General features: G+C 35.6%; 1 protein-coding gene across 1 annotated transcript in view; it reads left to right on the top strand.

Annotated features, from left to right (window-relative positions):
• Positions 1-1056: 1056 nt before the first annotated feature.
• Positions 1057-26343, top strand: part of TBC1D32 (TBC1 domain family member 32) — a 75831-nt gene continuing 50544 nt past the window's right edge. The window contains exons 1-20 of the mRNA XM_066315313.1: positions 1057-1122; positions 3505-3659; positions 7294-7455; positions 8592-8769; positions 9400-9471; positions 10631-10756; positions 11620-11698; positions 11848-11948; positions 12035-12096; positions 12602-12746; positions 13455-13514; positions 15292-15391; positions 15660-15797; positions 17178-17270; positions 17526-17668; positions 18365-18489; positions 19410-19611; positions 22914-22996; positions 24635-24773; positions 25278-25365. Coding sequence (XP_066171410.1) covers positions 1057-1122; positions 3505-3659; positions 7294-7455; positions 8592-8769; positions 9400-9471; positions 10631-10756; positions 11620-11698; positions 11848-11948; positions 12035-12096; positions 12602-12746; positions 13455-13514; positions 15292-15391; positions 15660-15797; positions 17178-17270; positions 17526-17668; positions 18365-18489; positions 19410-19611; positions 22914-22996; positions 24635-24773; positions 25278-25365 — 2317 coding nt within the window. The remainder of the gene's footprint in view (positions 1123-3504; positions 3660-7293; positions 7456-8591; positions 8770-9399; positions 9472-10630; positions 10757-11619; positions 11699-11847; positions 11949-12034; positions 12097-12601; positions 12747-13454; positions 13515-15291; positions 15392-15659; positions 15798-17177; positions 17271-17525; positions 17669-18364; positions 18490-19409; positions 19612-22913; positions 22997-24634; positions 24774-25277; positions 25366-26343) is intronic.

Raw genomic sequence — 26343 nt, 5'->3', positions numbered from 1 at the left:
AAAAGAAGCAAACCATTCTGCTGCCTGTGAAGGAAGACCCTGGCATGTATGTGGAATAAGCTTGTGTCACTTGTAGCCCGTTCCAAGCAGTGCACTTATAAGATGGGGAGAGTGCATGGCCAAGCTAACAGGACTCTGGCCAGCTTACTGGAGCCCCTTTGCAAGCAGTAGTCAGCAGACAAATTTTCCCATTTTATTTTGTGGGTACCTGAGAGCACTGACCACGTCCAAGCACTGGAGAGCTCACTGCTAAAGGTATCATGGAAACTTTGTTGCAACCAATCAAAATCTGGTTTCTGAGAACCAGCAGTAAGAGAGGTTTGTGTTCTCCTGAATAGTTCCTTTTCAATAGAAATACTGCAGTTTGCAAGCTTAATTCTACTGTACAAGTGGATCCCCACAACTAAGTACAGCTCTGTTAACTGAAGGGGCTACAGATCCAGCTAAAGGGACAAGTCCTTGTGGAAAATTAGTGTTACGTGGAAGATTAAGATTTAAGGGACAAATAATCATGGAAGATCACTCACCATCAGAATAAAAATGTAGGAGGAAAGCAAAATAATGCACTATGTGTAACATTTTGCATGCAAGCACTGACAAACATCCTTATGAGTGTTTACAATAACCAAATTCTGGTTTATTATAGCTGACCTAATAGAAATTATTTCGTATCAAATTGCTTTTGCTGTTTTTGTGTTATGTATTTATTTGCTGGAGAAAAAAAAATAATGTTTCATATTTTTGTAACATTTCCTTCATCACAGGAGGGAACGGAGAGTTAAAGAGGAGTGAAAAATTCCTCGCCTTTCATTATTTTATTAACTGAGACAACCTGCTCCCCTGCTGATGTAAATTTGGAATACAGGTAGGACTGTATTCCTTTGATTTCAGTGGGAAGCCTGGGGGCCACCACCCCGGGGTGACCAGAGAGGAGCCATGGAGCGCTGAGCGTTCCGAGCCCTGCCGGCGCCGCCCGCACGGGCGGACACTCCGCGCTCACCCCGCCGCCCTCAGGCCGCGCGGGCGGGGCGCGGGCGGCCCACGCGGCCTCTCGCGATGTTTCCAGGGCCCGGCGAGACTCGGCGGCGGCGCCGCGGTTGCCAAGGGCCGCGGCCGCCCAAGGTGAATCCCGGCGGGGCTCCCGGCGCGGGGTGCGGGCGGGGAGCCGCCCCGGGAACGCGGGGCTCCCGGCGCGGGGTGCGGGCGGGGAGCCGCCCCGGGAACGCGGGGCTCCCGGCACGGGGTGCGGGCGGGGAGCCGCCCCGGGAACGCGGGGCTCCCGGCGCGGGGTGCGGGCGGGGAGCCGCCCCGGGAACGCGGGGCTCCCGGCGCGGGGAGCCGCCCTGGGAACGCGGGGCTCCCGGCGCGGGGGAGCGTGGCGGAGCTGAGCGGGTGAGTGGGGCGAGCGCATCCGACGTGGCCGGGCAGAGCTCTGCCGCGCTGTCAGCGATAGCTGAGGGGAGCACCTGGGCAGGCGTACCCTCTCTCCCGACGCTTGGGAAGAGACCGGCCGCTCTTGTGCGTGGCGTGCCCCAGGAATCCTGGCTGCTGCCCAGCCCCGATGCGCAGCCAAAGGACCGGCGGTAGAAGCGCCAGAAGGGACAGGGATTCTCGCACTGCTCGCATTCTGAGAGCTGCTCTGCTCGGTTTGTTGCTGAATTACCTCCCTGCCCAGCCAGAGGCTGGTGTAAGGATAAATGCTGGCAACAACAGGCCGCTTCTGAATGGTTGCCTGAGTTGTGGGGCAGGATTTGCATTTGGGATAGTGCCGGGAGCTTTGTGAGACTGCCCAAACTGAGCTTTGGGTAAAGTTGTAATTTAGGGAGAAAACGACCATTTAAACGTTGCCTGGAAACTGAATGGGCGATGTGCCGGCTGGGAAATAACCCCCAAAGCAACAACCATCAAAAAAACAAGCTCTACAAACCACAAACCTTTACGGATGAAATGTCAGATAGGAATCTTTGTTAGCGATTATGTAAGTCAGGTGAAGACCTTTCAAGGCAAACTGGAGGTGAAGCTGCACTATTCGCATGTTTTCTCTCTATGGATAACCTGAGCAGGGCTTTGCACTGAGTACCAGTCAGTATCTGGATACCTTGCACTTCTAAAAATGCCTAGTTATACCCAAATACTTGGTGAGCTTCCCCCCCCGCCCAGTGGATTAGGATACTGTCTGATGTTTATATAGACCTAGAAGTGTGTTGACTGATTAAGTATCTTGAGATTCTATAAGAAAAAGAGGGCTGAAAATTAGTGAGTTAAGATTATTGCAAGGGATTTGAGGTGTTTTGTTTGTTTGCTCTGAGTTTAGTTCAATCAAATTTCTGGTGAGATAATTGAGTTAATATTGAATCATGATAGACCAAAGTAAAATGTTCATTAGCTGTGCTACTTACCACGGAAAAGTGCTACCTTGATGAATTGTTACCTTTCATAGAAGATAATTCTTCCAGCTGGTGCTATAGAGCTCCCTTCCTCCCTCCCTTCCTCCCTTCCTCTCTTTCTCTCTCTTCGATGCTTAAACAATAAATTACTATATTGTCTCTGTCAAGTGCGTGCGTGATGTTTATTTACAGGTGCTTAGAGAGTCTTTAATTTTTCGTTCAAAAGACAAATATGTCTTAAGCAATTTTTCCTTAAATAGGCTGGAAATATATAATATATTTTTATTTAATATATTTAACATATATAAAATATATTTCTAGCCTATAGTTTATTTATAATATGTAAAACTGCCACTGAGGTTTGAAAGTATTCCATGGCATATAAAGATTTTTAAGCCATTGATTAATCAAGATCAAAAATGAGCGTGTGTAGGTTTTTTTTTGCAGCTCTTGAAAATTTAACAGATCATCTCTCTTTTGGACTTGACAGATGTTTTCAGTTTCTCAATGCTTTTTCTCCTCTCAGTTTTTCCCAGCAGTTTCCATTTAATTTGACAGGACTCTGTCAGGTCCCTGCCGTTGATTAGCACAGGGCAGTTAAACTATTCTGATAATTCCACCTGGTCCTTGCAAAAGCTGACAGCACTTTCAGTCAAGGGCAGAGTAATAGCTCCGAGTAGAGGGATTCCAAAGTCAGAACTGGGTAGTAATAGTGGATGAGAAGCAGGTGAGAGACTATTTATAAAGTTTTTGTATCAAGATACAGTTATTACATCTGTAAAACCTTCCTTCCTTTTTATGTTTTTAGTTTACTGTGTTGTCTTGTGTCTGTCTCTATGATGGGCAAGTACAAATAGCAATATTCAAGCTTTTCTTAATGTAATATCTCCTTTAAGAATATTATGCTACAATATCAGGAGTTTTAGTGAAACTGATTTGATTGTTTTGTTTTCTGTTTGAGGATAAGCTCTGTCAAATTTATCCTATGATTGTATCTTTTGATCGAAAATCCTGCTGCTAATAGTAAAAAGTGGCAACTTAAGCGATTTGTGCTTCTCTTAGCATCTTGAAGGAAAGCAAAACCGTGTGAGTTTCTTATTCTATTTGTTTTTTACAGATGTCTCACTTTACAAGTGAAGATGAAGCTCTATTACAGTCTATGCTTAGACAGTTGCTGCAAAGTGTGAAGGAAAAAATCACTGGAGCCCCATCTGTAGAATGTGCAGAAGAAATTCTCTTGCATTTGGAGGAAACAGATGAGAATTTTCACAAGTAAAAATATTTTTTGTTATTTTTAGTCTTTTGAAGAAGTTGGTGTGTTTTAAACTGTGTTATTCCTGGAAAATATCTAGACTTTATATTGCTTTGTAAATGTGTGTATATTTATACATATATAGATACTCCTGTCACTAATCAGCTCTCAGATGATACTAATATAAAGAATAAAATTAATGTTGCCATTTTCTTGGTTTGCTTTTTCTCCCCATCCACTCTTGGATTTTTACTGCAGTAGTACTTCATGAGCTGTTTGTGAGAGAGGAATTTGGAGGACTCTGCTGCATGTGCACACATAATGTACTAAATGCACGCATGAAAAGGAGCTAGAAGAAGTAGTCACTGAGAACTCTCAGTATATTTGACACCTGCTAGACACCATAGTCTCAATAGAGTACTATTTCAGAGGACCATTTGGCTTCCATATTTGATTGTTCTCTCTGGCCTATATAACTAAATATGTTTATCTTATCTATCTACTCCAATTATTCTTTTAATTATGTTTTAAGTAAAAGAGAAATGTATCCCCATCACACTTCTGTTAAATCAGATTTGACAGTGTCACATAGATGCAATCTAGATTTTCGGATCCCACGCTCCTCTTTCCTTTCCATGATGTTATAACTTGATTATTTTTAATACATGGGAGACTTTTAGTACACATTTTATGACAAGCCAAGAGAATATGAGGCTGAAATGACCTGAAGACTTTTTAATAAGAAACAGAGCTCTGTGACCGAACTTCTCCTGAGAAAGCTGGTTCCCTAACATTTTTTTTAGAAGTGGCACTATTTACATTCTTTTAAATTTACCTAGGTATTAGCATTCCTTTGTCAGTGGTAGGAGCTGAGTAACAGTAAATAAGTGAAATAGAACGAAGGTTTATCAAAGATTTCACTGTAATTTTAAAATCTTGATGCTTGCATGTGTTCTGAAGATTCTTTATAAGGCATTTTAGCTCAGGTCTAGTTTTTGTTTCAAATTGTGTTGGATTACACTGTTACTTGTACTCTTGTGAATTTTGAGTAGTAGGTTGCTGGGTGACAAGCATGAGAGTAAAAGAATTTGGTTGTAAACATGTCGAAGTCGAAAGACATGTAATTCTGAATGAAAAACATTATTTAAAGAAGATATATGCAATAAAGCTCAAACAAAAAAATTTGAAATTATTTCTGTCATTTTTTTCTGAGCATCTAATAGATTACCCAGGATGAGGGAATAAAGTCTGTAAGTGGTTGAAGCACTTCCTATATAGCTTTTCCTTTTACAACAGTGAAACCTTGACATCCATTCTTGACTCTTTCTTGTATGTTAGAAAATTTATGATCCTAAAGATACTTTCTTTTTCTGAGAACAGTTTTAATTTACATTTAATGGAAAATTAAGTCATCTTTAAATTCAGAGCGTGAAGATTCCTATCTGGTGCTGCAACATTTCTGGAGGCATTCTTGTCTTGTGACCCATGGCAGTACAGACTGGTTTTCGTGGAAAGTCAGAGGTCATATGGTCATTTGTAAGTGAGGCCATAAAGAAACTTCCTCTTTAACCTGTCCGTCCAGGTTGCAAGCTCCAGAAGTGTGTGCTTTTGGACTGTCCAGTGCTCCAGCTCAGCATTTGAGCAGTACTATTTCTGCCTCATGCTTATTTTGATGCACTGATTTTACCAGATTTTGAGTCCTTTACCCTTTGTTCCCACTTTGATGTGGAAAAGACAGAAATGCAGGATCCTCAGAAAGCTAATAAAAAGGAAAATTGAATCAAGTACAAAACTTCTGTGCAGAAGTAGACATCAGGATTTTAAACTACATAAGTAGCATGTTTTCTGTTACATTAGAGGTTATTTTTAACACCACTCCAAGTGTGATTCCTTTGTAAATCCTACCAGATCAGTCTGAATTGATTCTGCTTGTGAAGAAGTAGTGCTGTCACTGTTGAAGCACATAATTGTTACAAAACATGTTTAAGATGGAAGAATAATGCAGAAGATGACGACTAGAACCGTAGACATACAAGTAGTGGTGCAAATAGTGATGTGGTTACTGTATATTTAAGAGTGAAGGAGTCACTGCACAAATATATACCCTGGAAGCGTTACCCTTATAAAACAAAGGGGAGACATTTTCATGAAAGCTTTCATGCAGTGGAGAGTTGTGTGCAAATTGACAAATGAAAACAGAAATGAACATATTTTGCATCTGTCTTGAGGTGTATTACTGTTATTTTCACTTAGAACAAGAGTGGAAAGATAGGGGAAAACAAAAATACTGACATACCTGATGGAACCTGAGGTAGGCAATCCAGTGAGGAAATATCCATCATGATACAATTTTGTGTACTTTGTCATTTGCTTTTTTTGGGTTTTTTTAATCCAAGTTTATATGAAGTAAGTGCACATCTACTTTTGATACAAGGAAAGTAAAATTATGTGTGACGGAGGGTCACACTTGCGGCTGCTGTTAGGAGCACGAAAGGACGAAGCAGGCCAGCAGGAGGTCAAGCAGGAAAGCTTCTACTTTATTTTTCTGACTCCGTATAGATACAAATTTACAGACAGGCCAAGATTGGCTACACAGGTAGCCACCTCTTTTACCTCATTGGTGAACATCATCATCAATCATCTTTCTCCTCATAGAGGAGATGAATGTAAACATGAGATTATTTTCTAAAAACATACATAGTTTACTTGAAGCTGTGTGAGAACAAAATGTAAACAGTGAAAAGCAGGCAAACTTGAGGCAACAATTATGCATCTACTGTTACTATATGATTACTTTTTTGTGTGTTTCTGTTTGCCTTGCCTTTTATACAAATCACAGAACTAGCCAAAAAGAAAATTTGATTTATTATGAGCAATAATAATAATAATGATAATAATAATAATAATGAGCAGTAGTTTTTAGCAATTTCTATAGTTAATATTAAGTTGGAGGACCCAGGGAGAGTCTTTAGTTTGAAATCTCCCTCTGATTATTCTATTCTTTTAGCAAGTGTCTGTGGGTATCTGATCATAAGACTGCAAAGTGGCGAATCCTTGAATTTAGTATGTTTGTGTAATCACAGACAGTTGTTTTGTCAGTTTGGCTGAGATCTGTGTATTATCATGTCACACAATTTCATAGGCCATAAGTGTTCTCATATGCCCTAATTTATAAACTGTGTTTTCTGTGTATCTTCTAGTTTTGTATGTATAATGGGTAAATAATATTACCAGATAGTTTATAGTCTAAGACACGTTCAGAGTGCTACAAGGAATGTTTCTTTTGGAATTTGAAATTTCTTAATGCTCTTTGTTTTTGTCTACAAAACCTTAACCTTTTGTCTGAGTGCATTTTTACTTTTAGAAGAAGCATAAAGTGAAATCATGCTATTTGGTAAACTAACTATTTGTTTTCTTTTCTCTACTTGGTATTGTTTCTTCCTACAATATGCTGATAATGATTGTATTACAGAAAATCAAACTGATATGTGTTATTTTACATTCCTGACGTTTATTTCTATGCAAGTCATAAACTTTTAACCTAGAGTAAGAGATCTGTTGGGAGAGAAGATGGTGGTTGTTGATAAAATGTTGAAAATGTTTCAAGGTGAATTCAAGGAGATATTACATTTTAATTTTGCAAATATCTTGCAGCTATGAGTTTGTGAAATACCTTAGACAATACATAAAAAATACTGTGGGACCTGTGATTGAAGAAGAAACAGAAAAATGTACCTCTGCCCAAAATCAGGGTGAAATATCTGGCTATGACACACTTGTCCAACATCTTACTAAGAAGGCCCGTGAATCAAAAGAGTGAGTATACACCTGTACTTCTTTGGTATCTTAATCTTCCTTTCACTTTTTCATGATGTGTTTTGAAAAAATAAGATCTGAACCAATAACAATTCTCAACCTGTAACCAAAATCAGTGCTAATTCAGATATTGCCACCCTACATTGCAAATTGTCATGCTTTGTAACACCCTGGAATTAAGGTTGAGGACAATTACATTAAAAAGATAACAAATATGTGACATTTTTGAGGTATTGAGGATTTTAGCAACAGTGGTCATTTTTATGCGTTGCAAAATAGGAAAATAGGAAAATAGATGTTTGTGACCATTTTTCAGATAATGCTGTTTATATAATTTTGTTTCAAGGATCAGGACCTTAGGGGTTTGTGCTCATTAAAATTGATAGAAGAAACTCCAATGAACTAAATATGGATGTTATATTTTGAATTTAACATGGAGGAGGATATTAAAGCAGAATATGATAATTTGTGTCTTTGGTGACTGTAAAATAAATAATTGTACCAATAAAGAAAAAATAATTTTAAATAAACCATCAACATTTTACGATAGGATGCTTTTCTGCAGCATTATTTATTTTGAATAGCTTTCCTGTGGGTATTATTTTTCAATTTATGGAAATTATACAAAACCTGGTTTTGTTGAAAGAAAATAATTTTGTGTGCATGACCTGTACTCAAGATCTTGAATCAGGATGATGTATTCACTTCTACTGGTTCTGCTCAAGGTTAATCGCAAAAGAAAAATTGGATGTTGAACTACAAGAAACAAAGAGTAACATGAGTGAGAATTGGCCTGTTTCCTCAGGGACAGATCCTCCTTTTTGGTGGACTCATGTTGTTATTTTTCAACAATATCCCAAAATAGAATTATGATAGTGGTATGATTCTGGAAGGGGAAAAAAAGGAGTTTTATTGTAATTTTAAAAGATCATCAACTGAAACATATAAGGTACATATATGTTTCCTTGCTGAGTTTGTATTTAGATTTGGTATTCATTAATTTCTGTAAATTCAGTGAGTTCAAGTCCAGTTAGCATTATGTCATATTCAGTTATTCATAATGTAGCAATTTTTTTTTCTTTTTTTTACGTGGTAATTTTATGTTCTTATATATTAATATCATCTTTACTTTGAAGATACAGAGAAATGATACATGCCTTGAAGAACATCATGATGGTTGTGGTAGAATCTTTGATTAACAAGTTTGAAGAAGATCAAATGCATGATAAGGAGCTGGCTAGTAAAGCAAAGAAGGAACGGCAGAGTGGCTATTACACAGACAACTGTTCTGACAGCGACTCCTCCTTCAACCAAGTACGATGGGTTTTCTTTCTGTGTTATGAAATAAGTATGATACTGCAAAATTGTTAAGTTTCTGGCAGTGGTGTGACCCTAGAGAAAGATTAATTATTCCGATATTTGTTATATCTTAAACTCAAATTATTTGCCTTTCTTTCAGTTTTAACTACTAAGCTTATACTAGCTACTTTAGGCATCATATGCTAGATGAGTTCAATATGATGCCCATATGCTCCAAAGCACCTGTCCAAATATAGTATAGAAAGACAGACATAAAATCAGTACATCATCTATCTTTTGTGACTTTACTTTAGAAGCCAAAAAACATGCAGCTCATTTCCAGACTACTGTACTATGTACGCTACATTTCTTGCTGAATGAATTATTATAAGGCATTTTTTAAAGATATAGAAAACTTGGAAGTACAGCAAACAAAATATGTCATAGTAATTTCATTATTTTAAGTTTAACTCTGGGCAAACAGCAGAAAACATTTGCAATGCTGACTTTATGGTAAAATTAGTATAAATGTTGGAGTCCTAATTATTAAAAGTAAATTAGGTATCAGAAAGACTGATGATTTTAATCTTCTGCTGTTCAGTTTAATAAAATATACTAATGATCATTTTATAATGTGTATTACAGAGTTATGCATTCATGAGTCAAGAACAATTGCAGCTGCTTGCAGAAAGGCTTGACCCTAGTCAGCCCAAGGAAGTAAGTTTAAAAGCAGAAACGAAACATTGATATAAATGAATGTTTATGGCATATTGGAGAGCAGCCTGTGTGTACATAAGACTTCTTATGTACCTGAATGGAAACTTGTCTTTGTTGGTTCATCTATCTTACCTTCAGTGCAGAAACTACTCTGCACTGCAATATTTTATTGTATGTAACCTTCTGGTTCAAAAACTAGTGTTGCAACAAATACCTATTTTTTTAGAGATATGTGCTATAGATTGGCATTTTTAGGTAAAAAAACGAAGTTGTTCCGTGATAAATATAGGTACTGAACATTATTTGTCCTGTATACATGTCCCTTGCCCTTCTTGGTAAATTTTCTGTGCCCCTTTGAGTTACTCTTGTCAGAAGAGAGAGATGCTTGCTGATTTACCATTAACCTGCTGCCAAATGGAAAATATGAGTCCAGGTTAGTTTTGCTGTCATGTCAGTGGCAGTACTAATTTGTGTCTCTAACCAACAATCAGCACCAGCCACTGGTATTTTTGAAGCTTGGAGAAATACCAGTTTGAGTGTGCTGTCTTGATAAGACTTGCTGGGGCTTGTCTCGCAGTTGAAAAATGCATGGTAGATACAAAGCTCGTACAAACATTGTGGAGTTTTATTAGAAAAACAGGCAAAAAGTCTGATGCTATTAAATGTTATTAAAATGTCCTACAATTTCTTTCCGTAAGATGAAATAAATTGGTAGAGATAGCAGTTGTCTATGAATTGAAAAAAAAAAATTACTTGAAATTATTTAGAATGCTGATGAAAATTCAGCATTATAACATAATGTCTAATAACTGTGTCTGCCTCTCCTAGCTAAGAGCTTTACAGAGCTATATTCCCCAATAGAAAAGTATTTGATTATGGGCAGAAAGTAGAACATAAACCTTGCATCCTGTATTGAAAACCCATTTAAAATGGTTTTATTGCTTCTTCAAATACATGCATTTCCCCCAGTCAGTGATGTAGTGTTTTGTCTAAATAGCCGTAAAAATATAGCAGAAGATAAGTACTTGTTATTCCTTATCTGTTCTACAGCCAGGTTCTGTTCCTTCCTGTCCTCCCTCCCTCCCTCTGGCTTGTAAATTACACATTACAGAGGTTGCTGTGAATGAATTTTTGGTGTTTATCTTTTTGACTGCTCCAGGTTCGCCAAGAAGCTTTGCAGACGCTATGCTTGGCCCCTGCCTCTGATATCCTGAGCTCTGAGAGCTGGCCAAGTCTGCGTAAGCATCTGACCATCTCTCTGGCAGATCCTGATGCAACATTCAGTGTAAGGGAGTGTTTTGTATCTGATTATCAGATTTGTATCCAAAGAAAGGACTACCAAAGAGGTGTAAGAAATTACATCCATATTATAAGTAGTCCAGCAGGCTTCAAGACATTTTATTATTCATCTGTGAATCACATAAACTATTTTTTGAAGTAACAGAAATACAGGATTCCAGTAAATTTTGGTTTAAAGGACTGCAACAGGTTTTTAATAGGATTTTTAGACACCAAAGTACTCATTTGCACTTCTTTTAATGGCAGTGAAGGTGTTTGAATTTCTTTTCACAAAAACACACATTAAAAAAATTAACAAAACTGCTTTGTATAATAAGTCATGTTAATATTTCCTGCTCAAGTCAGGTTTATGCTCCATGGTGATGAGAAAATGATACATAGTAATATTACACAGGCAGTGATGAGGAAAAGAAATGACAGCTGCTTAAATGGCTTTTAGATTATTTATTATGTCAATTAAACTTCTTTGCTTCTTCAGACTTTAAAGTGATTACCAAATAAATAGGAAAGTTCCCCCAGCTTCTGTCATATATTTCTCTTTCACCTGAGTTACAATTTCTTTTAAAAAAGTGATTTCCAAGTCTAATTGGAAAAGTAGTGTTCCTTGGTCTACTTTGTTACTCAGTGAGGCTTTGCACTGGTGCTGTAGTTCAAGTGTTTGAATAAAATTTCCTCTTAACTGGCTATTTCTGTGATCAGAAACTATATTTTTATAGATATATGCTTAACATCTGCACAGATGTCTAGATTAAGCATATGCAACATTAAGAGTAATGATATAGTGATTATTTTGCAATTATAGTCCACAGTTAATGACTCTAATACATTGCTTGCTTTTTTCACCCTTAGGAGAAAATTCTTAGGTTCTATGCAAAAACCTTTTCTTCTTCTCCATTTAATATGACAAAAGAAGTCTACACAAGTTTAGGTATGTGTGTTTAATTAGATTTCAAACTTCATGGGTCATGTACTTTTTAAAAAGTTAAATTTTATAACGAAGACTGCATAAGGCAGTCTGTTTTGTCATTGTTGTCATGGAAGTGAAGTGGTTTTTTCTTGTTGGGTTTCTCTTTTTAGCAAGACACTTGGAGTTGTACTTTCTTTCTGGAGAATATTCTCTTCATATTTCAGCTGGTCTGGATGTATCTAACTCAGATGTAAACCGTTTACTTAAAAAGGTATAAATGAACCTTCTGTACCTTTTCTATCAGTACTGAAACATTATGTATTTATTATTTTTTAGTTTTAATAATTATATTTTCAGGTTCGCCTTTTAAATGAGTACCAAAAGGAAGCACCATCTTCCTGGATTCGACATCCAGAAAAGTATGTCACCTTCAAAACCCTGTAACTGTTTCTTAATTTGATAGTTACTGACATGAAATAAGATGTATGAAATTTTAGCAAAGGCTTGATTATAGGATGCACAGTGGCTGGTCAGTGACAACAGGGGAAATAAAAGTAGAGGGTGAGAAAAGTAAAATGAGGAAGTTGCATAGGAGTAGTCATATTGGGCTGCTTACTTAGGTTTTGGAGTGTTCTAAATACTTTTGAACAAAAAATAATTTGGATGCAAGTGTAGTACGTGTAATATTTAGCACTTAAAAGTTGTAAAAACTTAAGAGAATATAGATGCATATTAGTTTTATTCATGGTATTACAAAGAATTAATGACCATACAAGGTCAAATTAAAGATAATGCTGTTGGTATTTATGATTTATCTGAACAAGGTTTTATGAGAAGTTTGTTCTTGGGTATTACTGGTGGAAGGACTTCAGTGATTTTTTTTTTGTTTGTTTTCTGTCCATGTTTTCCCATTTCTGTCATAAGGTACATGGAAGAAGTAGTGGAGAGTACCTTGTCACTTTTGTCATTAAAACACAAGCCTAATCATCCTGCCTCTCCAGATTTCTTGAGTCCAATGCACTTCTTGGCTCTGCTGGATATCAAAGCAGTGTGGTTTAAGAAGTGGACGGTAAGCAAACAACCCGCAACTCAACAACACATAACTTGTTCATGTCAGACATTAATTTTGAAAAGTTACAATTCTGACATCACAGACCTGTTGTGTCCTATAACAACCTATACGCAGAACTGTAATTAAGGAAGTGCAGGGTTTTTTACTTTTATCTCCACTGCTTTTCAATATTACTCTCCACCTCAATTTCTGTTCAGTTACTTGTTTTCATGAAATTTCTGAGTATTTTCTGTGCTTTGTATCTTCACTTCCTTTGGTAGAATTGACTGACAGCCATCAAAAGATGCAATTATTTTTTTGGAAGAAGTGATGAGCATAAAAGAACAGTTATATATATTACACACTACGCACAACTTGCTAACTTCAGTGGACATTAGAGCTTTTTCCAGCCTACCGTATATAAACTTACAATTTAGGATTTACTTGGCTTAGTTCAGCATTTCAGTGTTCTTAGTGGTTTTGTGTTTTAACTACGTATTCTACTACACTTTTTTTCTAATGATGAGTTTTTATAGTCATAAATGTACTGCAAACAAAAGTCTCAGTTGAGTATAATACTGGCTTACTTGGGCAGGAGTTCAATACTTTGAACATGTACTGTATATAGGATGCCTATTAGAACAGAATCAGAGATATTTTCTACTTTTTAGTTAAAAAACAGAACATTTCTTTGCAGTTGACATTACATCTTCTTTGTCATTCAAGCATGCATGTTACAGCAGAAGAGTGGTATTTAGGCTTCTAGAAAAGAAATATAAATCCTTGGTAAGTACTTCTATTAATGTGCTTTATTGATTATATATTCAGTAATAGACTGTAAATAAAATTTATTGATAGAACACAGGGTAATGGCTTGAAACTGAAAGAGAGTCGATTTAGATTAGATATTAGGAGGAGCTTCTTTTTCTGTGAGGTTGGTGAGACATTGGAAGAGATTGCCCAGAGAAATTGTGGATGCCCCTTCCCTGGAAGTGTTCAAGGCCAGGTTGAATGGGGTGCAAGGTGCCCCTGCCCATGGCATTGTTTGGAACTATAATGATCTTTAAGGGCCCTTTCTGCCCAGGCCTTTCTATGATTCTATGAATTACCGAGGCAAATTTATTTACAACTTAGTCTTTTTAGTACATTGTGGTTTGGACAATTTTTTTCCTCTTTGTTGGAGCTGTTCCATGTTCTTCAGCTAGATAAGATATTGGATTTTTATTTTTTTTCCCCAATTTTTCTTTGTTTAAATGGATCATTGATAAATGCAAAGAAGCGTCTACGGGCAGCTCTTAGTAACAGGAATTTGGATATTTTATTGCAGGTGTTAATTTAGGATTATAATTTATTAATTTGTTATGCTTCATTCATATTAAGTAATAACCAATAAAAAGCATAAAAATTACAAATGGTGCATGATAAATACCATAAATACCATGTGCTAAATTTGCATTTTTGAGGAAAAGAGGCTAAAATGCCCTTGAATTCTCTGAAGCATTAAGGGTTCAGAGTCAGCAAGATAAATCAAACTGGGAAAGTATATTTAGTAATATAGCTGTTTATTCTATCATATATTTTGTGTGGACAGATCTCTTTACTGGGGTGGAATTTTCATTGTTTTTAATAAGACTACTGTAGATGTGAGATCCATTCATATAAACAGGATATGGCTATGTTTTATAAAATCTTGTTATACAAACGAAATCAAATGTAAAATATATGGGACTGATAAAACCTTAAGATGGAGAAAAGGACACAGACAACTGTAAGAGACCTTTATCTTTTCTACCTGTGTGCATAGAACATGGCATAGAATAAAGGATGATCCATGCAACAAAGAGTTTACAATAGAAAGTCCATGAGCAGGGTAGTCTAATCTAATTTATAAGCACAGGATGAACATCAGATTAAGGTTGGGATTTTTTTTTTATGTATGTCTGTATATTTACACTTGTGAATAAATCTTGGCAGGTCCAAGCTATAATAAATCCAACTATTTTTCATAGATCATAGGAAAATAGGAAAAATTAGCTCTATCCCAGCTGAAACCAGGGCAGTGTACTTTGTATTTCCTTGCTACAACCATGCTTATAATTTTTAAACTTTTATATACCTTGATTAGATTATAGTGCTATGACAATGAAACACAACCAAGAACAGTAATGCCACTGACAGCAAACTGTCAACAAAACCTACAATTTTGTAAGTGTACTTAAGACGAAGTTTTTCACATGTGGAAATTTACTATCTTCCACAGTAGCGATAATAGGGTAGTCACAGATTGCTGTTGACTTCTCAAAACACTTCCATGTTCTCTATACTTTTTTTCATAGACTGTGTATATCTTTATGAGTATAGAGCTGGTTGTATGATAATGTAATAGTAATGGTTATATATTTTAATAGTCCTGTAAAATATTGCCTCCTCTTGGTTAATCCATCCAAAGCACTGAAAAATGAAGTAATTGAAGTGAAGTGGATATTTAAGTTCTTGGATACAAGAGAAAATGAGTTTATTGTGACATATCAGGTGCTTTATTACTTTGTGCTTTGTTCCACAGATTAATGCAGCAGTCCAGCAATGTCTTGATTATTTTGAATTTTGCAAGGCAGCAGTTAATAAAAATTCCCAAGTCACTGACTTTTCCCAGCAGCACTGTAGTGAGTATCTTTGCATGTCTCGCATTATTTGCACATACATCCACATTCTTTGGGTTTTTGAGCATGCTACCTCAAGAGGAAGACACTCTATCTATTCTATTTCCTCTGCAAATATTGTATGACTGTCTTTTGAGAGAAAACTAATAGCAGTGGTTCGTTACTTAAGCTGTCTTGATGTACAAAATGATCTGCTTGTGGTGCAAGAAGTAGCTAGGTACTGTAAAGTAAATTATAAGGGTAATTTTTTTTTTTTGCTTTGTTGTTACAGGTGATTTGCAGAATTTTTCTTACACTGGGCCAGAATTGCAGTACATCTATTTTGTTCATTCACTGTGCCTCTTAGGAAGACTGTTGATCTATAAGCAAGGCCAGACTCTCTTTCCAGTACAGCTGAAAAATAAAAAAGGTAAGGTAAGAGCTGAGGAAAATGGAACTTGTTGAGAAAAACTGTATCCATTCTTGATGTGTATTTATATATTTTTATTGCAATATTGTGGACATTGAAGAACAGTACTTTGTTTACCAATTCTGGGCCTGGAAACTTCCATAAAGGTGGTGTGTGTGTATATATATCTGTATATGAGCATCTACACACAGTTTTTTATTCTTTGATGGATGTGTTTGAATGGATTACTTATGTGTTTTAATATATTAATTTCGTGTTAAAGGACAGTTGGATCAGTGTGTAAGTGATTCAGTTTTTCTAGGTGTGAGTTATGGCTTCTGTCAAACCATTTGATGTAATTGGTTGGAAGAGAGACATGTCCAGGGACCAAAACTGTTTCTCAGGGGTGAAAGAAAAATCAGTATTTCAAGCTAATTGCAAATTGAAAACAAGTGCTCTGAGTTTAATCTGTTAATTAAGATAAAATAAATCTAGGAGAAAAATTCCATACCTGTGGAACAGAGGTGTTAATAGGGACACAAGATATGAGGTAGAAAGGCTTTTGGACAGCCAAAGAAATCTACATGGTGCAGGGTTGGCGAGCAAAAGTGTGCAAGGGCAGTTGTAGCTTTCCATTGCTTTAGTGTCTCTGTTAATTCAATGCAGAATTCCAGACATTACTGGATACTATTTTGTGATTTGTCTTTTGTCCCTCTGATTGAAAGATCAAGACTTGATAGATGCAGTGTAGAGCAGGTGTGAGTAGGAAGTGTCTACTAATAAAGTGCTTTCATCATTTATGCATTGTCTGTTAACGCCTGTCTCCAGCAGAGATCCAGGGATAGTGGTTGCTTTTCCTTTCCTGTAAAAATGCAACAATCTTGCCATTTCTCTTCTTAATAGTGTCCTTCTCAGCTTTATAGATGGCAACTCTTTTCTCACAAATTGGCTGATTTATTAGCATAATTACATTAAATCTGGAGCATTGTTCCAGATTGTTCCCGTCTTGCATTTAGCTATATTTGTTGTTTTTGTCTCAGGCAGCCTCTCTCTTTTCCAGTTGTTTCACTTAATTTAATAGTAAGGTAATGCTTTTTTCCTACTATCACGTCATGTATATTCAGTATTTTTAAATGTTGACTGCTATTTGTTGCACTGAAAGACACTGTAAAATTTCAAATGGCTAAATTGAGAGCAAGATCAAATCTTATAAGCTGACCATGAAATACCTTAGTAGAATCTCAAGAACATGTATGTCCTTTGCTTTATCTCTTGTACATAATTTATTTCCTCTATACAGCAAAGCATTCTTTACATAATTTACAAAATCCATTTTTTATTTGGAAAATTAAACATAGTCTTTAATTTACAAAGTACTTTCCTTTTTTTTTTTATTTATAGATAGTGTATCCATAACTGATGTGTTGGTATTATTTGCTCAACTTATTTATTACTCTCCAAGTTACCCAAAGACAGCTCTGACAGCACATACAGGTAAATGCTTTTTTTTTCCTTATACACTAATATATTTAGTTATAATGAGGCATATGATAGCTTCTTTTGCAAATTTTAATTTGTGCCTGTAATTAATACAGTTTTCTTCTTCCCTTTCACCCTTACCCTTTCTTCCTCCCTCTATGTTGAATGAGCATTTAACAAAATTAATAATAATTCAGAAGCAACTACATAAATCATATAGAGATATTTGTGTAAGTTAAAGTATAAATAAATATTTCTTGTGTTCAACAGAAAACTATTCTCCAGAAAGTCTTGTTATGGAGATTCTGCAAGTTTTTTGTGATCAAACAGGATGTGCTGCCGAATGTTTGTATACAGACACAGTGATGGATGCTCTGCTTCATCCTGTTCAAAGTTTGCTGAGTGGCACAGAGGTTTGTAATAAACTTTCAAATTATTTTTATGTGCACGGAATATTATAATTTTTCCATATTTTCACATAATATGGTAGCTTCTGGGGTATTTTGTACATTAACTATCATAGTGTGCATTGAATAGTTTAGTCTGTCACTATGATTGGTGTGACATGGAAGTGAATAATAGCAAAAATTGTGCTGTAGTGAGACTGTTTCCGTGGAAAAAACACACTGCCTAATTTTTTTCGTTGGTTTTTGCTTTTTTTTTGATGTCATTTGGATATTTCTTGGATGAATATTTTCTCTACCTTCTCTACCTACCATTTGAAAGGCAACCTACTTTTATTTTTAAATTCAGTTGGCAACTTGTAAGTTAGGTGTTTTCAATAGTTAGTGTAAGTAAAATATGTAATTCTTCATGGGTAGCTACTATTGTCTGTATTGATAAAAGAAAAATGGTTTTATTGTAGAGTTTTTTTTCCTTGTAAACATTTCTATAAGGATCATAGAAATATTGGGAATTAGTGCCCCTTGTGATGATGATTTCTGTGTGATGACATTTGAACACAGGGGGTTAACTTACTGTGTTTAAGACATTTAGAAATCATCAGAAAGGTGGCCTTCAAGTTCTGCACACCCAAGACAGACTTGAAAAAACAGCTTTCACAAAAGCATGGAATTTAGAGCTTCCTTTTTTTTCCCTCTTCCAAATAGGTGAATATAAACTGTCTTGAAACCACTTTACTTGATGTAGCTGATATTTTGGCAAGGATTGCTGCTTCAGAAGATGGTCTTCCTTTTTTTCTTTATGGAGAGAATGAAAAAACTGCCAAAGACAGGTAAGAGTGTGTTAATGGATGGCATTAGTGCACACTTCAGTGAATTGCATTGTTCTTATGAGACTCATTTGCTCACTTTAGATAATACATTTTGGTTTTGTTTGTATAAAATAGCTGACTGTAAATTTAAGTAGTATTTTATAGAATGTATGAGGGACATACATACAGGTTGAAATGACAGTGTAAAGAAATACTTACAATAAGGGAAATTTTAATATTTTTCTTCTTTTTCTAATTTATGCGAGAGCTTTTCTTTCTCTGAATGTAGTCCATTATATTCTTAGTGTTGTTTTTCAGACCAAAGGCCTCTCTTCTTCAATTTTCTTTCCTTGTTTTTAGAATAAGCATTTAAACGAACCAAATTTATTGAAAGAATAAATTTAATGTAGCATTCACGTTTCAATGCATGTAGTAGAGATAGATCTTGTATAGGAAGCCACCAGGTGTAACACTGTATCTTACTTAGGATCAGTGTGTTCCTATGGGTGGAAGATAGTTAGCTGATCCTAAAACTTGTAACAGCAGTAAAACTGAGATGAGCCTTTGAAAACAGCTAAGCTGTTGGTCATGTAAATATTTGGAATGTATGTCTTCTAAGTGGAGAAATCTCAGAACTGTCTTCCCAACTGGACTCCTATAAAACATAGAGTCTGTGTAGTTCATGGTCCTGTGGGCTGTGTGAAAGGCAATGGATATATTTTTGCATATATAAAACTATTTGCCAAAATGACATCACTTGTTATGTGTTTCTTTTCTTCTGACTGGTGTTAAAAGCTATAATATAGTTTGTCCCTCCACAGTGGGTCATAGTCTCTTTCCATAGTTTCTTTTCCCCTAAAAAAATTAAGTAAGTTTACTCAGAGGATTTGTTTCAAAGCTTACTACAAAGCAAAATTTTAAATTTATTATTTTATTTCTAGTTCTACAGCTGCTCATGTACTTGTTCAGTTCACAAAGAAACTTCTTCATGGTGACATTTCTCTTTTATCTGGATCTGAGCTTACGCCAGTTATTAAAGGAGCTTTCATTTTTGTATGCTGTCAAATGTACAGAACTTGTGAAGGCCTACAGGTGCTAATTCCTTACAGCTTGCATGAATCTATTGCAGAGGCCTGGAGAAAGGTAAATCTTGTTTTTGGACTGGAAAGAATCTTACTGTGAGAGGTTCAGCTTGTGTAATAGTTGTTCTTATAGGTAAATTATTTTTTAAGCATATTATATTTTAATGTTATAAAATTGAAGTTCTACTAGCAATTTTTCCATCTGAATGTGAACCTAGCAGAAATTTAGTTTGAGACTTCTATGCCTAAGATTAAAACAGGAACTCTTGATGCATTGGTAGACCTGTCACTCATTGTCCTTGATGGTAGAAGTTACTTGTGTCATAACCACTGAGCACCACAGATCTTGTCTTCACTCTTGGTTTGGGATATTTTGAAAGAAAATATTCCTGAGATGTGCTCTTACTAATTTTTAGTTACACTGATTTGTGTCAAGTGGGACGTACGGAGGAAAAAAATTAACAATTATTTGTTAAATAGTGAGGTGACATTGAAATATTCTCAAGAGACCATAGTAAGAAGTGCCAGGCTGGAGTTTTTGTCTTACCTGTGTACATGGATTTGTTATGAAGTTTAGACTCTGTACTTCAAGTTCAGTTTGATTGTTAATTGGGTGTTTTTTCTACAGGAAAGAAAGAGCTTGGATCCAACAGTTCTGTGTATTTTGCTTTCTGTTATCACAGAATCACCAAATGAAGTAAAATGGGAAGGGACCACAGTGGATCAATGGGTCAACCTTCCCTGCTCAGGCAGGGTAATCCTATAGCACATGGCACAGGATTGTGTCCAGAGGGTTCTTGAGTATCTCCAGTGGGGAGACTCCCCAACCTCTCTGGGGAATCTGGTCTAGTGCTCATTCACTTGCACAGTAAAGAGGTTCTTTCCAATGTTCAGGTGGAACTTTTTGAGCATCAGTTTCTGACCATTGGATCTTTCCCTATTGCCTGGCACCACAGAGCAGAGCCTGTGTCCCTCCTCTTGACACCCTCCTTTCAGATACCGACAGATATTGATGAGGTCCCCTCTCAGTCATCTCTTCTCGAGACTAAAAAGGCCCAGCTCCCTCAGCCTAGCTTCATAAAATGATGATGGTCCTTGCTTCATAAAATGATGATGGTCCTGTCCCCTCATCATCGTCAGTTCTATTTTCACTGTTCTGATAATCACATGCAGTGTGAAAATTCTCATGCAATTGCAAAAGATTACTTAAGATGGAGAAATGATGGCAGATCCCGCAAATGCAGTTTTCAGAAAGTTCACAGGGAAGAAAATTCCAACATTTGAATCATTAAAATAACATTGGCACAATTTAGGTAAAAGTAGCAAACAAATCTTCAACTGTGCCTTCTAGCTTAACTGGAAGCATCTTTAAACTGTAGGTATTAAGACTCATAGTGGAAAACCAAAGTCTAGCTGTCTTATTCACTTTACACTGAAAAATGGGACTATCTTTTCTTTATATTAGATATTAGATCGAGCTGGAAGAAAGAATGGACTAAAAGACTAAATTTGTTTTTTTTTTTTTCTGGAGATGAGGAAGAGGGAGTTAAAATGAATGCAAGGGAAAAAGAATGGAACAGCTATTCTCCCTCCTTGTATGCTTCTACTGTATGCTTTTATTATTATGAGATATTTAAAAAATACAGTCAAAATGTAAACTGAGGCAGAAAATACTAGAAGGGTAGAACGTGAATAGAAGATCCTTAAATCACCAGTTTATGGATGTTTCTCACTGTTTCTTGTTTTACTACTGCCATGAAGGCATACATTGTCTTGAAAATAAAATATATTACTACTTAAAATCATAATTATATCACGGTAAATTCTGTTTCTCATCAAGTAATCTTGGTTATGAAACTTATGTTCTTCCTTGCATTGAGAACTTGAGGATTTTTATTGCATCAAGGAGCTTAGTTCACTTGATTCATGCTGTAATTTATGTAACTCAGCAATCTTCTTTCTGATTCTTTCCTATTGTGTAACTCTTCAGTCTTACTCAAACTAGCCTGTTACTCTGTTTAATGTTTATCACAGGCAGAGTGTTAAAAGTTTTTGATGGGCATTTCCAGTTATTTCCTCTAAAGAACCGCGGCATTTACCCTTTGTACAAAAGACTTCTTTCCGCATTAAAATCCCTTATTATGGTACAGAGCATAATTTAGACAAATTTTCTTGACATATACAAGATAAGTAGACTGAATGTGTTGAATAAAAACAAAAACAAAGTTTACCCTAAAAAATGCTATTTCTTCCCTTCACTTTGGTAGTCAAATATAAACTGTAGTAGAACTGACATATTCTTGACTTCAAGAATCAAAAAATTATTAGGAATGTCAACCCAGTCATCTTACTACTTTTAAAATTATTTTCTGTCATTTTTCAATTTTAAAACACCTGAAGTTTATAAAATATCTTAACATTTATAGTGTAACAAAAACAGTAAACTATGGTGGGTTCTTTCCAAGCAGTAGTGTCAACTTTTTAATGGCTGGACTGATAACTTGTATCCTTTTCTTTTACATGTCTCCTGAAGCTTTAAGACTGATGGAGAAAAAAATTTTTTTTTTGGCAGATTCTGATGAAATTCTGAGACAGAATTTATAGAGATGATAATAAAAGGGGAACAACAGATCCAGTACAATTGAATAGTTTATTAGAAGAATCTTTTGTTGATTTTGTACATCATATTTATAAGGCAGTAAATTAATAGCTGCATATGTCTATTTTAATGGTGTAATTTGCTTTTTATCCCATAAACATAAAACAAATAATTAATTTTAAATATGCAGTCTTTCATGCCAGTTATTTTCAAATAGAATTTAAATAATCAAATAAAAAAATATGTGCATATATTTCTGGTCTATAACTATACATATTATCTGTAACTCTAATGACATCCATACCAATATAGATAAATTTATATAATTTATAAATAAAATAAAAAGTGTCATAATTAATCAATAAATTTGGTATAAGGATTCCAGAGGCTGTTATTTCCATTACCTGTGACAGAAATGCAGTAGAGTTGTGTTACAATTTTTTTTTTCATTTTTTTCTTTTAAATCTCAATTTTTAGTTTGGGAGTCTCCAGTTGGAAAGTAAAGAAGTTTCTTAAAGAATTCTAGTGAAAAATATTTAACATGTACTAGCTTTAAAATTGTTTATACCCAAGGAAGAAGTAAAAAAAATAAGCTTTTCTGGAATAAAAATAATGTAGTAGAATAGTGTATTCTGTGCCAAGACTAGACTACAAGTTGATCACTGTGACTTTTTCTTTTGTATATAACAAGAGAATGAACAAGATCTGGAATTTTAAAATGATGTAAATAAACATTAGGGTGTTTATTTATTTTCATTTTACAGACAAGTTTGCTTTCAGAAAGAGTGCCTACTCCTGTAACTGATGCAGACTCCACTTCATCAATAAATCAAGAATCAAAAAACAGGTAACTTGGTACTTAATTTATGCACATGTGTAAGTGTGAACACACACTGCTGCTTTAACTACACCTGAAATGTCTTGTAACAAAATGTCATTGTAATTTGATTCCAGCTGGCAACTAAATACTGCACAGCCATTTGCTTTCCAATGGCATGGGAGTAGAATCAGGAAAAAAAAAATGGGTTGAGATATGAACAGGTTGAAAAGTAAAATATAGTAATACTACTACTACTACTACTAATGATGGTAATAATAACATTAATACTAATGAAAAGGAGAGAGAGAGAAGTAACACACAGGAGAAACAAGTGACACACATCTCAATTGCCCATCACTCTCTGACCGATGGCCAGCTCATCCTTAACAGCGATTTTTGGCCAGCTTTCTGGCCAAGTCCCTGCAGTTTATGTACTAAGCATGACTTCTTATGCTATGGAATATCCTTTTGGCCAGTTTGGCTCAGCTCTCCTGGCTGTGCTCTCTCATGCTTTCTTGTGTACCTGCTCACTTGCGGAGCATGGAAAAATGAAAAGTTCTTGTCTTTCATAAGCACTGCTTGGCAACAACTAAAATATCAATGTGTTACCAAGATTATTCTCATCCTAAATCCAAAAAACAGCACTTTATCAGCTACTTAGAAGAAAACGCACTCTATTCCAGCCAAACCCAGGACAGTCTTTTTGCCAAAAGGACAGTAGTAGGCAAGGAAACTATCCTAGCATAGGTTCTCAGTAGAGCTACAAAATTCTTCCTGACCTTTGAGAACTTTCTTAGCTTAAAGGGTGGTGTCTAATCTATGTAAAATCGATTTATAGTTTATTGTCTAAAGAATTTGGTTCACAGAAAATGTGGATTAGAAAGCACAGAACAAACTGGCTATCTCTTTATCTTATGCCTTCAATGTGGTGCTAATTTAAAATGCTGTTCTGCTGAATCATATTTACACCATCAAAATATTATGTAGCAATATTAGCAGCATTTTGGCTGAAAGCCTAATACATATGGAGTGAAATGTGTCCATCCCTTTATACTGAAACTTAATGTCTCCTTATAGAAGTTTGTAATCATTAAGATGAGATATACACAAATATTTGGGAATCTGAAAATTCAGGGCAATGTTGATTTTCCATTTGCTGCTCTTAGTATGTGAAGCTATTGTGCAAATATAGCACCTTTCTTCATAATTCTGTACCAATTTTTTGCAGGAACCTTTAGCACCTCAAATATGAGTTCTTCATAGTGTTTTCACATTGTTGAGAAATTCTGTGCCTGTTCTGCCAACATGTAACTTTCATCTTAATATCTTAAGACTGTATAGAGTCAGATTGTAAGTCATGCATATGTTTAGGGATAGCATAGGTCTTTTGGGTTCTCTGTTACATCATCTCTCTCCTCTGTGTTCATACCTAACATTAGTTTTTGCCACACTGGGTTTGAATGTTCAAAATGCACAAAAATGCAGTCTAGTGTATTATCTTTTTTTCCCAAATGCTTTTTTAAATCTAGCATAAACTTATACATTAAGCATAAGGTGAAGTGAGTAAAATACTGTTGTTTTTCAAAGTTAGGAATTGTACTTTTTCTTTTTTACTTATGCTTTTTTTACATATAGTTTTTAATTGCTGTTTTGTTATTCTTGCAGTTTGTTATGGGAAGAGACTTTGTTAGATGCCTTGCTGAATTTTTCTACCACACCCAAAGGACTATTTCTGCTTCACAGTACAGGTGCCATGAATGACTGTGTGAACTTTATGTTTAACAATTTTTCAAAAAAAATCCAAGTAAGCATTGCAGAGTCTTTATAGTTTATTTTTTACTATAAAGTTTGAAATGCTAGAAAATATACTTTTTTTATTCTAAGTGCAAATTTTTTAAGACTATGTTGGTAGGTCATGTTGAAATCAAAATATGCTAGACAAAGCTTGAAATAGAAACAAAAAATCAGATAATATGCATTTTTATGACAAAAAAAGTAGTGCCAAAGGCATCCTAATGAATGTGTACAAAAATATTATAATAATAATGGGCTTATTTGCTCATATTGCTTGTCTCAGCCACAGTATTTTGTGTTTAAATTTTTTATAAGATACTTGATAAAGATGTTTGGTTAGGAATCTGACCCTGCTAAGTCTGTAGAAAATAATATCTATGAACTGTTCAAGTCCAAACATAAAGTGGATTAAATTCTGTAAACAAGTGTAAGAAAGATCAATATTTAAGAGATCATTTGAGAGTTTTATTCTTCTGAATTACTAACACTGCACTTTTATACTTCTTATCAACAGACAAATGAGTATGAAGACTTTGGTCATAGAATCATTGTTACCCAAATGGCAACAACACCAATGGCTACAGTAGCTCTGCAGAATTCAGGTAAATTGAAGAATTATGTTATTAGGAATAATTGCATGCTGTAGTCTTGCACTTTGGAAAAAGACAGTGAGAAAGATGTTAAAAAAAAGATCAACTGTGTAAAATAATTATACAGTATTAACAAAAGCTAAATGTTTGTTATTTTCTTCTTGATGGATATTATTTCTCTTCAGCTTACAAGTCATTCATTAATCTTGATGCAGCATTTTAGGGTTTGTTTGGGTTTTTTCCTTCTGATACTGTACAAAATCATTACTTCACTAGTTTGGATTTCCAGAAATTTCCCATATGTGTGTGAAGACATTTGTACTGCTTAAAAATGTTTGCAGGTGCTTCTTATTGATGTGCAGATCAAGATTAATAACTGTTGATGTCTATAATATGTATGTACATTTCCATGGTTAATGACTACTCAAAGGGTGAGGAACTGCAAGGGCCCAAATGTCACTGGTGCAGTTACACATTAGGTGAGATGTAAATGAGATTGTACTACGAGAAGAATTTGTCAATTCAAAGCGCCTTCAGAGTCAATCTCAGGTAACTGTTACCATATCATCAACAGTCCAGGTGGCCATTATATTAAAACTAGAATCTCATAAATAAAATGAAGGTAATATCTTAAGTTGCTGTGAAAATCCATGAGTACAAAAGTTGCAAATCATTTCTCTCAGTATCTAGAAGTGGCTGATGTTGACTGAAAGACTGTCAGAAAGGCAGGCAAATTCTGCCAGTCAAGGAAGCTGATTAATTTCTTAGTTAGTTACTATTTATGCCTCTGGGATTTTTCACAAAGCAGGGAGCATATCTGCTGAGGAGTTACCCATCTGTCCTGTTGTAAGGTTTTCAGCCAAATTGCTTCTTATGGCCCTTTTGTGCCCTTCAGCATCAGAGACAAATGATATACCAATAATAAGCAGCATTGATTTCCAACCTTTACGTCTGAGGATTTCAGAGTTAAATGGCTCTTTCCTCTTCTAT

The sequence above is a fragment of the Sylvia atricapilla genome, chromosome 3, assembly GCF_009819655.1.
Source record: "Sylvia atricapilla isolate bSylAtr1 chromosome 3, bSylAtr1.pri, whole genome shotgun sequence".
Classification (NCBI taxonomy): Eukaryota; Metazoa; Chordata; class Aves; order Passeriformes; family Sylviidae; genus Sylvia; species Sylvia atricapilla.
The sequence above is the reverse complement of the archived record's forward strand: the minus strand, read 5'-3'. Positions and strand labels throughout refer to the sequence as shown.